The sequence below is a fragment of the Melanaphis sacchari genome, unplaced genomic scaffold (genome assembly GCF_002803265.2).
Source record: "Melanaphis sacchari strain LSU unplaced genomic scaffold, SCAv2.0 Contig27_pilon_pilon, whole genome shotgun sequence".
NCBI classification, from domain to species: domain Eukaryota; kingdom Metazoa; phylum Arthropoda; class Insecta; order Hemiptera; family Aphididae; genus Melanaphis; species Melanaphis sacchari.
Genome location: NW_020271152.1, coordinates 1,341,386 through 1,354,874, shown reverse-complemented (window position 1 = coordinate 1,354,874; position 13,489 = coordinate 1,341,386). Strand labels below are relative to the sequence as shown.

The 13,489-nt window shown below is 28.2% G+C and overlaps 2 protein-coding genes across 6 annotated transcripts; one reads left to right on the top strand and one right to left on the bottom strand.

Annotated features, from left to right (window-relative positions):
- Positions 1–3,785: 3,785 nt before the first annotated feature.
- LOC112595545 (glucose dehydrogenase [FAD, quinone]-like) lies at positions 3,786–8,940 on the top strand. 3 transcript variants are annotated; one of them, XM_025340794.1, is made up of 10 exons: positions 3,786–4,116; positions 4,206–4,417; positions 6,539–6,741; positions 6,852–7,026; positions 7,193–7,464; positions 7,543–7,713; positions 7,772–7,925; positions 7,981–8,147; positions 8,224–8,612; positions 8,693–8,940. In XM_025340794.1, the coding sequence occupies exons 2-10, from the start codon at positions 4,264–4,266 to the stop codon at positions 8,877–8,879; spliced, it is 1,872 nt and encodes a 623-aa protein (XP_025196579.1). In that variant the 5' UTR covers positions 3,786–4,116; positions 4,206–4,263; the 3' UTR covers positions 8,880–8,940. The 3 variants fall into 3 exon arrangements, with proteins under 3 accessions (XP_025196579.1, XP_025196578.1, XP_025196580.1); XM_025340793.1 differs by having other exon boundaries at positions 3,787–4,116; positions 4,218–4,417; XM_025340795.1 differs by lacking the exons at positions 3,786–4,116; positions 4,206–4,417 and adding exons at positions 4,442–4,712; positions 4,779–5,146.
- On the bottom strand, positions 7,314–13,310 carry LOC112595544 (serine/threonine-protein kinase/endoribonuclease ire-1). 3 transcript variants are annotated; one of them, XR_003114726.1, is made up of 19 exons: positions 12,994–13,310; positions 12,808–12,934; positions 12,683–12,725; positions 12,445–12,590; positions 12,240–12,368; positions 12,071–12,181; positions 11,745–12,006; positions 11,356–11,558; positions 11,032–11,288; positions 10,774–10,967; positions 10,521–10,707; positions 10,348–10,447; positions 10,065–10,270; positions 9,869–9,993; positions 9,657–9,801; positions 9,402–9,596; positions 8,982–9,337; positions 8,086–8,177; positions 7,321–7,401 (listed from the first exon to the last, which is right to left on the bottom strand). XR_003114726.1 is itself a non-coding variant. In XM_025340791.1 (18 exons), the coding sequence occupies exons 1-17, from the start codon at positions 13,081–13,083 to the stop codon at positions 9,002–9,004; spliced, it is 2,856 nt and encodes a 951-aa protein (XP_025196576.1). In that variant the 5' UTR covers positions 13,084–13,310; the 3' UTR covers positions 7,314–7,401; positions 8,982–9,001. The 3 variants fall into 3 exon arrangements, 2 of the variants coding, with proteins under 2 accessions (XP_025196576.1, XP_025196577.1); XM_025340791.1 differs by lacking the exon at positions 8,086–8,177 and having other exon boundaries at positions 7,314–7,401; XM_025340792.1 differs by lacking the exons at positions 8,086–8,177; positions 12,683–12,725; positions 12,808–12,934; positions 12,994–13,310 and having other exon boundaries at positions 7,314–7,401; positions 12,240–12,366; positions 12,442–12,556.
- Positions 13,311–13,489: the final 179 nt, after the last annotated feature.

Genomic DNA, 13,489 nt, shown 5'->3' with positions numbered 1-13,489 from the left:
TTCATAATACATTGAAATACAATAAAATTAATGATTTGTATTTAATAATATGTGTATTATTCTAGAAAAAACTAATTATAATAAGTTTGAATGACTTTTACCTATGTATTATAGTCAATATTTATATTTTTGTTAGAGAATGTTGTTTTAAAGAAAACATACAAAGTAAATTTTTAAAAATATCTTGATAATGGTTGGCTTTAATGTGTAAGAACTTTTAATCGTTTGTTTCTGTACCAAATGAATAAACACATTTTAAAGTATACCTTATGAGATGCAGAGATGTTATTTTAAGAAACAACTTAAAATGGAGGCCAATATAAAATATTAGACAATCAATATGTGCACATTATATAGGAATTTTGAAAGCAGATTAAGTCACAAAATATATTTTGTTAGGAATTAAGTTAAAATATTATTTAAGAATAAACAAGTAAAATAGTTAAAACGCTTTTAAATTAATAATTAGTCTGATTATTTGGTAACAATGTATCTAATAAATTTATTGTATAAGACTATAAATAATTATAATACTTGATAAATATTTACAGTACCTATATAAAAATACAATCATTTGACAAAAAAGTTATAAGTGGTACCTATTTGTGAATTATTAAGCTTGAAACAAAGTACAAAAGTAATATTTGTTAATTAAACCTTAGTTAAGTAGGTATTTAAAATTAATTGGAAATATTTGACGATAAAAAAAATAACATTATTTGTCGGTTATTTAATTCTTATATTTTAAACAATTTTATAATTACTAATTTTTTTATATTATTGACATTAGAAGCAATTGCTTTTTATAATATAATGTTATAATATTTTACAGTTTCGTCTTTTTTTATTAAACAATATAAATTCTGTAGGTAATTGATTTGACAACAAATAACTTACAAGTAGAATTAATAATTATTCTGGTAAGGATACTTATTAAGCTCATTGTTATAATTATAAGAAAGTGTGTGCACTGAGGATTGTTCTTGAACATTCTCAAAAAATAAAAGCCTATTTATATTTGAGATGAAAAATATTATTGAAAACCTTATTATTATTCTGATAGAAATATGATTAAAATAAATAATATATTGTATATTATTATGAATTTTTCTTATTTTATTTCTTATAATCTGATATCTAATTTGATCATATTTTTGGTATTGGTCATAGTTAAAATACCGAGGTCACTTAGACAATATTTTCATTCATGCATGACATTTAGACAGTTATATTCTTTTAATGCAAGTTAATGTAGGTAATTTAGTTTTATATTAAAATGTTAAAAATATAGTTTTTTATTCACTATTTCAGCGTAACCAATTATTCAAATAATAAGGAAATAGATTGAATTAATAACTATTATAATTTATAACTTAAGTAAATATCGTGTGCTAAATACCGAAATGCAGTTGATTTTGTTCATGCAAAAAAGATTCTTAACGCCTTTTTTAATTTCTAGTAAAAGATTAGTGATTACCATACAAGGTAACAGCAGATTCTCTGTGTTAGGATGTATATTCAACGTTTTATGAAAGAAAAGATCTTAGTCAGACATTCCCTGGTGTAGTAACTGGCTTGTTTATCAGATAGGTAAATGAATCAAGAAATGTTTTTTAATTATTTCAAAATCGAATCAAAGTGATAAGGACCATTTTATATGAACCAAATCAGTAATTTTTCCCCAGAAATCAGCCATAAGCGTTTATTACATAATGCGTATAGGTTCGATAATGATAACTGACAAGTTTAAGACGTTTAAGTAAGCTTTTGAGCTATTTGCGGGAAATTTCTTTGAAAACTTATATTCTTCTATGTGCTTATTTGTTATTAAAAGCAAAATGTAATTAATTCACTTCTAAATAGATTTAAGTTATAACTTATAGGTAGGTACTTATTATTTCATATAATATTAGTAGCTGTTAATAGTTTTTGTCAACACCAACATATTGTAAAATTTCGTGAAAGTTAATCCATTGTATAAATTACCTAAAATAATATTTTCTAAATATACTAAATATTAATGTGTAAGAATGTTAATATTGTACGTAATAGCGTAAAGTTTCAAATCTCTATAAATAATATTTATTGAATTACAACAAAATAACACTAAAATTGATTAAAATCGTTATTTTTCCTTAAGCATTAAATTAATTGCTGAGGTAGATGTTAAACTTTGCGATCCACCGACCTTGATTTGACCTCTAATCTCAATAGTCTATACTCTATACGAATCTCAGTGATCGGTGGGCTGGCTACTATTTTTTTTTGCCAAATGCTGTCGGCTTTGTGATCATAAATAAACTACACGGTTTACCCGCAAGTATAAATTTTTAAAAGGTATTACATTTAACCCACATTTAATAAAAAATAAAAAATAAAAATATTAAAAGTTTAATACAAAGAACTTTTTTTTTTTTTTTTTAACTGCCCATATATCTCCTCCCAACGCAAAAGCTTTCTCTCCTTAATTAATTCTCTAAACATTCCAGCCAACCCTCAATCTATCCTTTCCTGCAATTCTCAATCCGTTATATTATCCTTACTTAATTTATTTAATCAGGCTGGTTTCATAATTTAAATTTAAAGAAATACTGTTTTGTAATCCAATACATATCTATATGTTTGTAATTGTTGAAGCTAATGGTTTTCACCAAGTTTCTTAGTAAAAAAAAAAAAAAAAAAAAAAAAAATACAAAGAATTTTAACTGAAAACTGAACCAAAATACTATATTTAGTTTTCGCGGTAATTATTATTTTGTGTAGGTATTCAAAGTACCGACTCATTAGTAGTTACAACTTACAAATTGTACTGTGGGTCGAAGTTTATGACTACTCGTGAGTATAATGTATAGGTAACTATTTGAGTGATGAGTCGTTGAAATGCAAAACACAATATTGCTAAAATTTACATACCTGAACTATACAATCGTATGAATATACGAGGAAAAAACACGTCGAGAAATCAAATTGCGTCGACAAATTATATCAAAACGTACATTTATCAGTAAAGTATACATTTAAAAATGGTTAGGTAAGTACCTCATCCAAAATTAACTTTTCAATATCATAAAAAATGTAGTAAATATTTAAATAACCAAAATTTATTTTTTCACTTTTACACCTAAACATAATTTCCCAAGTTGAACGAATAGGTAAGTAGGTATTGAGTATACTAACAATTACTAACCAATATAAATATACTAAAACGCAATTACTGTTTTTAGGTAAGTACCTAACACCATAAAATACTATTGCCCGTATTCTCATTTTTCTTTGATTACTTTATTTATTAAAACTCCGATTCTAATAATTTTCAAGTATCAGTTCAATATAATTTAAAAATCCTTGAGATTTTGTGTGTCCTATGGTAATGCACTAATGCAAACATTTTTTTTAGACGTTTTAATGTTTTACTATTTTATATAAAAATCAAAACCCCCTTTTTTACAGTTACCTAATTATCATACAATATACCCAAAAAAATTACTGATATTATATAAATGTCTTGGATTGGATCACATAATTTATACAATTATACCATAATATTGTATATTATGATATTAGATAAATATTAAATAATAAATTTATAATTATAACATTTATACAACGTATTTAAAATTAATAATAATAAATAATAATTTATATATTATATTATATATATATATATCATAGAAGATAGTAATAATATAGTAGTATTAATAAAAAATTAAAAAATATATATTATATATTGATCAAGGTAAGTCAACCTGATTATGATAAATGATAATGTATTTGTTGATAACAACAAAATTATAATTGATAATGGTGAATGGTGATGTTTTAATCGAATTAATCGATATCAACTATAGACTACATGGTGCAAACTGCAAACCGGCTCACAGACATTTTATCCATGGTTGTATTATGACGAGCTTAAATCATATATTTATGATTTAAGCCCGTGAGTAAAAATGTCAGTCGTTCTCACTTCTCAGTTCTCACTACGTTTCGACAACGTATTGACGTATCGATAAGTATATTAGTGTGAGTGTCATAATATTCTGTGATGTGACTGGTGTCAACTGTCGTCGGACTACGATTGATAGATGCAAATAATTCGTTATGGTTGTGATGGGAGTAAGTGAAATTAAATTGTCAATCTGCTGATTGCAAATGACATTTTTTAAATAACGAATTTTTTGCTCTGCGTGAATACCTGCAACTAGTGGTCGTTATAGGTACCTCATTAGTGTCTACGCAAATCATTGGCCCTAATCGACTGCGATGATGTATTACCAAATTTTGATCTATATATCGTACACCATTCTGGTCAATATTTTTGTATCATATGTGCTTGCCGACTACTTTTTGAACGTAATTTTAGACAAGTACGCGGGATATGAGCACGTCAAAACTCAATATTTCGATCACATTGTCGGTACGTAAATAATTAAATAATTAAATATTTTTTGACAAAAGATGAAAGTGTAACTATAGTACAAGTGTTGGTAAAAATATATTATGCAGCCACATACATAATAATGATTTAATATATTATGCACAATAGTCAATAGATGTATAATAAAAAATAAGTATTAAGTAAATACTCTAGTTAAAGTTGTTAAAAAAGATTCGATCCTTATGTTGGCAATTCGTACCTACCATCTTAACAAGGAACCATTGACTCTGGACTCATAATATAGTTAGTGGGACTCGTAGGGCATGACTCTTAGGTATGAGAAAAAAAGAGGTGATGCCATAGATACCAGAATAATAAGAATATGGTATTTTGATATTAGGATAATAAAATTAGAATCGACAACGGATTGAACGGATATAAGAGATGTAAGACACTCTGCTGCGTAATGCGTAGCTATTGGATCAACCATCGAGTATCGACTTCAAGAAAGTTGGCATTGGAATCATTGGATTGATGCCATGCGAAGTCATCATCGTTTATCTAATACGATTGTCTGTTAATCGTGGTAAAACGTGTCACTGGCCACTCTGCTTTAAACAATGATTTGCCGCTCTAAAATTAAATGTTTTATCGTTCTACGTGTAAAAGCCGTTAGCGGAACCATATACATTTAATACAGAAATTATATTATTTTTCAACTTTGCATATATACATATACCTACGGTATACTCATTAAAACCAAAGAAGGTACTTATTTAAAATATTATACATATTTATTATTTTTGAAATTTTGTCTGGGAAACAATATTAAGCGTATACCTATTATAGCCGCTATTACAGCAATTGATCGAAAATACTTATTAAATTGATTAGGTAAATAAACCTAAGTACCTAATTAGTATGAATTCGTGCAATTGATTGTTTATTGAAATTTGGCTTGTTTAATTCTCCAGCGGAAGGGTAGTATTTTAGTATTTATTGTCGATGGGTAATTACTCGCTAAAACGCTCCCCGAAATTCCAGAAAAACTTAAAATCACTTTCAATGTTCTGTGAACGTATTACGTATAACGTACCTATTTATTTATAGAAATTGTAATTGTTATGTAGATGTTGTTATTTTAGTCTAAAATATTATATACTTATTCATGGCATCAACATAACAGCATAATTACTACAGCGATTCTCAATTATTTTTTATCCACGAATAGGTAAAGTTTACAGGTTTTAAAGAGGTTAGGTACCGATCATGTATTTGGCTTTTTTGGTGGTAAGGAGTGTAGTAGACACACTGTTTCGGGGACCCCCTCGGCCAAACCTGTAAATACACCACTGGACCATTGTATGTATGTTTTTTTTTATTTGCTGTCATTTAATAGGAAATTAAATAATTATATATAATTATAACTTTTATGATTATTATTATTATTATTATTGCTAAATAGTTCAATGATGACGACTTTAATGTCTTTTTGAATTAATTGGATCTCAATATCGGACTTCTTATTGTTAACTTTCATTCGAACCATTAGATACCTATTGTACTCATATTTATTCATTTTATACACAGTACCTTAACTTAACCCTAGTCATATCCACAGGCATTATGTTACTTATAGTACATACCACAACTACGCGCATACCGCAATATTGTTTTATGGTTGTATACTTATTTATTACACTTATACCTACAAAAATACTACTTATCTCCCCAATCAATATTGTAAATTGTTCTAAAAAACTAAAGTTGTAACTGTATTTCATAATTCTTACACCGGTTGAATTATTATTAATGGCAGATTAGTAAATCAACTAGTCCAAACGTATAATGTTGGTTTTTTTATTATACCTAAGCAATTTTATATTATAAATTATTCGTAAAAATAAAAACAGATTGTTATTACATTAACGGTAAATTTTAACTTCATTTAATTTTGTCATTTTTATAATAGAAAGACATATTTCATAAAGTCTATTATCCAAATCTGTAGAAAAAAATTGTCATTGCTATTTAAAAATAGCATCAGCTCTTAGTGTGAACACCAAACACATTGTATGCCAATTATTTACCTTTACTAAAATGTATTTATTAAAATTGTAAATATTTTCTACAGCAACTATTTTTTAACATATTTTTTAGTGGGTGGAGGAACAGCAGGTATTGCCGTAGCTTCGCGTTTAGCTGAAAATGAAGCACATACTGTTTTACTAATAGAAGCTGGTCCTAAGGTATCATTATTACATGATATACCTCTTGCCACACCGATGTTCCAAAAGTCACCAATTGATTGGCAGCACCAAACAGTGTCACAATTGAATGCATGCCTTGCAATGAAAAATAATGTATTGAATTCATAATATATTAACATAAAATTAAATTTGTTTTTTGGATGAATTATAAATTCAATTATATTTATACGCAAGCTATAAGCCAATTATGATTCTGTTTTAAGTCTAGTCAATGGCCCGCAGGAAAAGTCTTAGGGGGCAGCAGTCGCATCAATTTCAATATTCATTTAAGAGGGCATATTTCTACTGATTATTTATTGTGGCAATCTGAACAAGATTGGACCAAAGAGGATGTTCTTTACTATTTTAACAAATATGAAAAAGCTGATAAATATAATAGTAAGAATATTTATATTAAAAATATATATTTATATATAACAGTAAGAATTACAAGTAACCTATCACTATGTGTCTTGTTTTGTACAAAAAATTATATACAAATGAGAAAATCCACAACATAAATAATAAAATATAAAACCATTAAAAATAAAAACCCTATAACCAGGATCACCCAATAAAAAACAATTCTTCAGTCATCAACCAACACATGTGACACCAATTGCAACAGCTGTACTTGAGGCGGCCAATGAGTTGGACTTTAATACTTCATTAGATATGAACAACGACGGTTTCCATATTTCTAGACAAAATGGTGGTAGTTTTTCCTTGACACCAGTGTCAATAAGAACAGGGGCTAGATTAAGTGCAGAACACCTATATTTAAAATCAAGAAAAAAAAAAAATTTAGTAGTGCTCACAAATGCTATGGTTACAAAGGTGATTAGGTTTCACAGCATACAATATTTTAAGAAGTTTTATATTACATTAAAATTACTTAATAAATTATTAAAATAGGTGCTGTTTAAAAACAATTACGAAGCAAATGGAGTTATGTACAAGAAGTTTAACCAAGTTTTTAAAGTACATGCACTTAAGTCTGTTGTCATGTCTGCAGGAACATTGAATACCGCAAAAATACTTCTACTGAGTGGTATTGGACCAGCACAACAACTTAAACTATTAAAAGTGAAAAACTTTTATTTTTTAATTTTTTTTTTTTTTTAATTAATATTGTAACTTAAAGATCCCTGTGATTGCGGAATTGGCGGTAGGAGAAAATTTACAAGACCACATTATTACTGGATTGGACATGATAACTTTAGAGAAATCATTGGATTTAACTTTTAAAGATTTTATATCACCAATTAACATTTATAAATACTTTTTCAAAGGAACTGGTAATAGTTACCCAAATAATTATTTTCTATTTTCTTTGATATAATTAATTTTTAGGCTCATGGACACATCCAGGATGTGAAGCAATTGGTTTATTACAATTACAATCGGATAAAAAAAACTATTCTATATCATCCCCAGATTTGCAATTTATGCTTTTACCTTATGGAATATCATCAGATGCAGGAGCAGCATACTTCAATCACTTGAATTTAAAAAATGAGGTATGTATAATACTATAAACATTAAATAATCTAAAACAAGTAAAATTAAAATATTAATTTTATTGAATGATTTAAGATTTGGAATGAATATTTCCAACCTCTAGTGGGAAGACAGGTCATTTCATTAGCACCAGTGCTATTGCATCCTCAAAGCAGAGGATATGTGAAGTTAGACATTAATCGTGAAATTTTTATTCAACCAAATTATTTACAAAATCCACATGACGTTAATGTTTTGGTTCAAGGAATGAAATTGGTGAACAAATTTGTAAAAACCAAATCATTATCAAAACTTGGCGCTATGTTTAACACTAAAAACTTTCCTGGTTGTGAAAAATATAATTTTGGATCAGACCATTATTGGGAATGTTACATTAGGCATATGACATTAACATCTTATCATCCTGTTGGAACATGTAAAATGGGAAGTATTCATAGTAAAAGTGTAGTGGATCATTCATTGAGGTAAGGAGTTTATCCACTCAATGTAAATTATAATTAAAATAGCTTTTATATGTCAATAATTATTTTTATTTGTGTTATAGAGTGCATAAATTAAATAAATTATATGTGATTGATGCATCAATAATGCCTTCTATGCCAAGTGGGAATATAAACGCTGTTGTAGCAATGATAGCTGAGAAAGGAGCTGATCTCATAAAAAAACATTGTTTTCAAAGAACCCAAAAATGTCAAATCACAGATTTCTTATATAAAGGTTATAATTATTAAAATATTATTTTGATTTAATTGTTAGTGTTGTAATTGTTCATAATTTTATATGTACTCGTAATTATTTTACTTATTAGTTAAAATAATAAATTTTATTTTTACCTTTTTGTAACATTGGAAAATTATTGTTCAGAAGTTTCAACAGGTTTTCCACGTTTTTTGTGTCGCCAACTCATACCATTATTTTGGCGTCTTGGTACTTTTTGTAAGCTACTGAATGCGATTGGCTGATCATTTTCATATAGCCAGTTAGGCAAATCAGAAAATTCTGTACGTGGAAAATGGTAACATCTTGTATAGTATTTAACAAACGTGATTTCGTTTGATAAACATTGCATAGCTGTCCATGTATGATACACTAATAGTGGAAATTTGGTAGTCCAATATTCTAAAAATGTATCAGGAATATCACCAAATAACTTCTGTGTATCTTGAGATAGTTCCCGAAAATGATGTTTCTATAACATAAAAAAATAAGTAGATAAAATAAAAATATGTACCTTTATACTTCAGTTGACTAACTTTATTTCGAAATGCTCTTAACAAATCTCTAATGCTCCCAGTTCTATACGTCCGGTATTTTCTTAATTCAGAAGTTATTTCTTGATCAATTTTATCATGCCACCCATCTTGTCCGATCACTCCATCACCGCCTTTTTCAAGCTCTAGCATTACAGGACTCGTTGAATGTTCCTTTTCCACACGATCGCTAACATCCTAAAAAATTGCATACATAGAATTCCCTAGCATGCATATAAGTTTTTAATAAATAAACACCTGAAGAAAGGATAGCAATGTAGAGCTATCCCAGAATGCTGGATAATAACGAACAGCTGTAGCAGTGGGTCTATCTTCTGGATTTCGACTTATCATCAGAGATATCAAACGTTTCCAAATTTCATTTTCATTTAATGCATCGAGACTAAATTATATGCTTATATGTTAGTTTGCATTACATTATTTATCAATAAATATCTAAATTTTTTTACCAAGGGATTTGACGTTTATCCAATATTCTAGCTTGACGCCACAATGAATCACCAAATGGATGTTTTCCTTGACTGAGAATATAGTAAAACAGACAGCCCATTGAGAAAATGTCTATAGATTTAGTCTTAAAAAGAAATTAAAATCATTTGTAATTAAAATAAAATACAATAAGGTACCTAAGTAAATTATTCTTACTACAGATGCGTTTGTAACAAACATTTCTGGTGCTATCCAGCCATCAGTTCCAGTGATGCCTGAACGTTTTGAAAAAGACATTTTTCCACCCTGTAGTTTTTTGCATAACCCAAAATCACTTATCAATGCTCGAACGCTACTAAAACTACCATTTCCACGTGTTGGTATTGACAATAATACATTGTGGGGTTTTATGTCCCTGTGAACTATTTAATTATACTAATTAATATTAAACATCATAATACTAAAATAGTTACTTGATTATAATAATTATAAATATTACCTATTCCAAGGGAATGAAGGTGCTGCAGACCTTTAATTGACTGACATAAAATTTCTTTTGGACTAATTTCATTTTTTAGTACATTTTTTTCTACATAGTCCTACATATACATTATACATTTAACATTTTTAATTAATTAAAAAATAAAAAATAGAAGTAAATTATAAACTTACTTGTAATGTAGCAGCACATAATTCTAGTGCAATATATCGAAATTGTTTATCTTGTTCTGTACAATAATAACGAACAACGTTAGGATGATAATCAGATTCTCGAAGAATATGAACTTCTCTTTCACCAGCAATGAAGCACTCTGGCAACAATCGTTTGACAGCTACAGGCCTACTTTCAAACTCCCCTCTACAAAATTTTTAATCTGTGTTAAAAAAATAACTACTCAATACAACACATGAGTAAAATAATTACTTAAATACTGATGTTCCTTCACATCCTTTTCCTAGAATTGCATCTGTACGAAAAATAATTTTTCCAATACAAAAACTACCATCAGGCAATTCTTCAACTATTTGAGATGAACTAATATTGGAATGATTTGAACCTCTTGAACTTCCCTGAGAACTGTTATGACTATTATTTGATTTATTCTTCAAACCTTTCATCTGAAAGTATTTTTAAATGTTTTAACAAATAAAATGAATTTGAGATCAAAAATAATAGTCTTACTTCTTTTCGTAAATACCAGAACATTAAACTCATCAAAAGTGTTATCCCAACCATGAATAATTTAATTCCAGCGTTGTCTCCAAGTATTTGAACAATAAGCCACGAGTCTATGGATTGAGGAGTCTGAGTAGATATTGTCTTTGTTTGTTTACTGCTGTAGTTATATCCACTCATATTGTGATAGTAAATTATTGAATCGGTGTTCCCTGTTATTCTCGGTGTGCCTGTATTTAATTCTTGATTCAGCTGGTAGTGTCCTACAAAAAAGATGATTTATGTTGTATAAACATTTGGTAAAACAGAATAATTATTTATTTGCATTACCCAATAAGATTGTGTGGTTTTCAACATTTTTAGGTTCTACATTATATTCATTACCACTATAATATGGCAATACTGAAAAAGAAGTTTTGTCTAAAAGAACAATTAATCCTCTATCTACTAATGGATTAACTTCACCAGTATCTGCAATTGCTGGTAATGCATATAATCCAGTATTAATATGATGTCCAATGTAAAGTGTATGGCTATAAATCAGTTATTTAAAATATTTTATTAAACATCATTGTTAATTTTTAAAATTATTAATAACAATTAAAAGTAAATTATTAGAGAATTGTTATGATCAATAAAATTAGACATAACTATCTATAAATTGATAATTGTAAAGACATAGGTATTTATTAAAATTAAATAATTTATAATTTACTTACAAATAACTAACAGAATTAGGATCTTTTGATGATAATGCAATGTTTGAAATCAAATGCTTTATGGAGTCTTTAGCTATGTTTGTTAATGGTAATGACAGTAGACTTTCTCCATCATGTTGATAAACTCCAATAACAGGTGAATCAAATTCTCTTTCCCAGAGTAAATCATGATAATTAATTGGAGGAGATTTTTCAAATTTATCTTTAGAATTAAGAAAAACTGCAAAATTACCAGACGAACTAGCGGCAAAATATGTCAAACCTATTTAATAATCAAATTACAGAATTATTTGAAATTTAACAAATAGTTAATTAAAACTAAATACCATGATTATAATTCTGTTCATCAGTCATAGTCTTAGAGTTGTAACTGAAAAACGTTACATTCCATTGGCGTTGGTCACTACTCAAACTGTCAACCATCATGACACTATATTCTAGTTAAAAATTAAAAATTAAAATTAAATAAATTGATGAAACAATAAGAATACATACCAGATTTACTCAATAGTATAGATTTTGAAGCAATCGCTGTGCATATTTCACCTTGCTTTTCAAAATTCATAAACGGGTGTTTTTCACCAGTATTCCAATCAATAAAGTACCAACTATCAATTTTTTTGCCTTTAAGTAATATACCATAATTATAATAGTTCTTTAAAAAATAAAATAAATCTTATTTAAGTATAGTACTATTTGCCAGAAAATAATATTCCATCCTGACTTCTACATGGTGAGTTAGCTACTAATTGAGGGATAGTTACATCCAACTTTTTGATTCCTACTTTATCCTTATTATGTAGTAAATATAGAGAACCATCTCTAGGATCTGGCAAAAATAATGGTCTGTAACAAGTATAAACTAAGTCTTATAATGTTTATATAAAAAATAATAATGACAAAATATTATATACAAAACAAAATAACCAAATACATACGTGAGGGCATCTTTAATATTTGATGGAACTTTGACAGGTGGATCTAATAACAAAAAAAAAAAAGAGAATGAAATGGGTAATATATTTAAGTATACACAAACAAGTGTATAAAATCTATCATATACCATCGCGAAACTTCCATAAGGTTTTGCCAGACCTTTGGTCGACAGCGATGAAAAAACCATCAAGTGTGGACAGAAATATGATTCCTTCGTACTGCAAAACATTAGTTTCAGCCAAACTCTTGTCGTCCTAAAACAAAATAAACGCTTTATTGTATCTAGGGGGTGACACGGTAAGCGAATACACACCTTCGGATGATTGAGGTCATGGGAATCAACTGAAAGCAGCCCGATCAAAAGTGGGATGGCCAACAGCACCACCCGGATGGCCAATGCCATTTCGTAATCAAAAATTGTGTTTTACAGTTCACAGCTACATCAACCACGAGTCGTAAGCGCTTCACCATCGGTGCACGATCCAACGTTCGGTCGGTTCCATTTGAGAAAACTGTTTGTGTCGTTGGCGGTGTTTAGTGTCTGAATGGGAACGATAACTATGACATTTTATGAACAAACGAGACGATAAACATTAAACACTAAACAGAAATTCAGCGCAAAAGTTTCGACAATAATAATAATAATAATATTGAAAATCGAGTAGATAAGAGATTCGCTGATAATGTCGGTCGGTGGTTCACCGATCGCAGTGACGCCAGATAAGCAACAAACTATAGCGTGACTATAGTTATTTATAATTATTTTTTTTAAATCAATTTTATACACTTTTTAGGAGGGCTCGGATTTT

What these genes read in the sequence shown, in the direction of transcription:
- LOC112595544 (XM_025340791.1), bottom strand. Translation starts at nt 13,083, where the DNA reads ATGGCATTGGCCATCCGGGTGGTGCTGTTGGCCATCCCACTTTTGATC. An exon ending in AAACCACACAATCTTATTGG is followed by an intron (nt 11,289 to 11,355) that starts GTAATGCAAATA and finishes TCTTTTTTGTAG; the next exon opens with GACACTACCAGCTGAATCAA. An exon ending in TATGTGCTGCTACATTACAA is followed by an intron (nt 10,448 to 10,520) that starts GTAAGTTTATAA and finishes ATGTATATGTAG; the next exon opens with GACTATGTAGAAAAAAATGT.
- LOC112595545 (XM_025340794.1), top strand. Translation starts at nt 4,264, where the DNA reads ATGATGTATTACCAAATTTTGATCTATATATCGTACACCATTCTGGTC. An exon ending in GCCTTGCAATGAAAAATAAT is followed by an intron (nt 6,742 to 6,851) that starts GTATTGAATTCA and finishes TTCTGTTTTAAG; the next exon opens with TCTAGTCAATGGCCCGCAGG. An exon ending in ATACTTTTTCAAAGGAACTG is followed by an intron (nt 7,926 to 7,980) that starts GTAATAGTTACC and finishes ATTAATTTTTAG; the next exon opens with GCTCATGGACACATCCAGGA.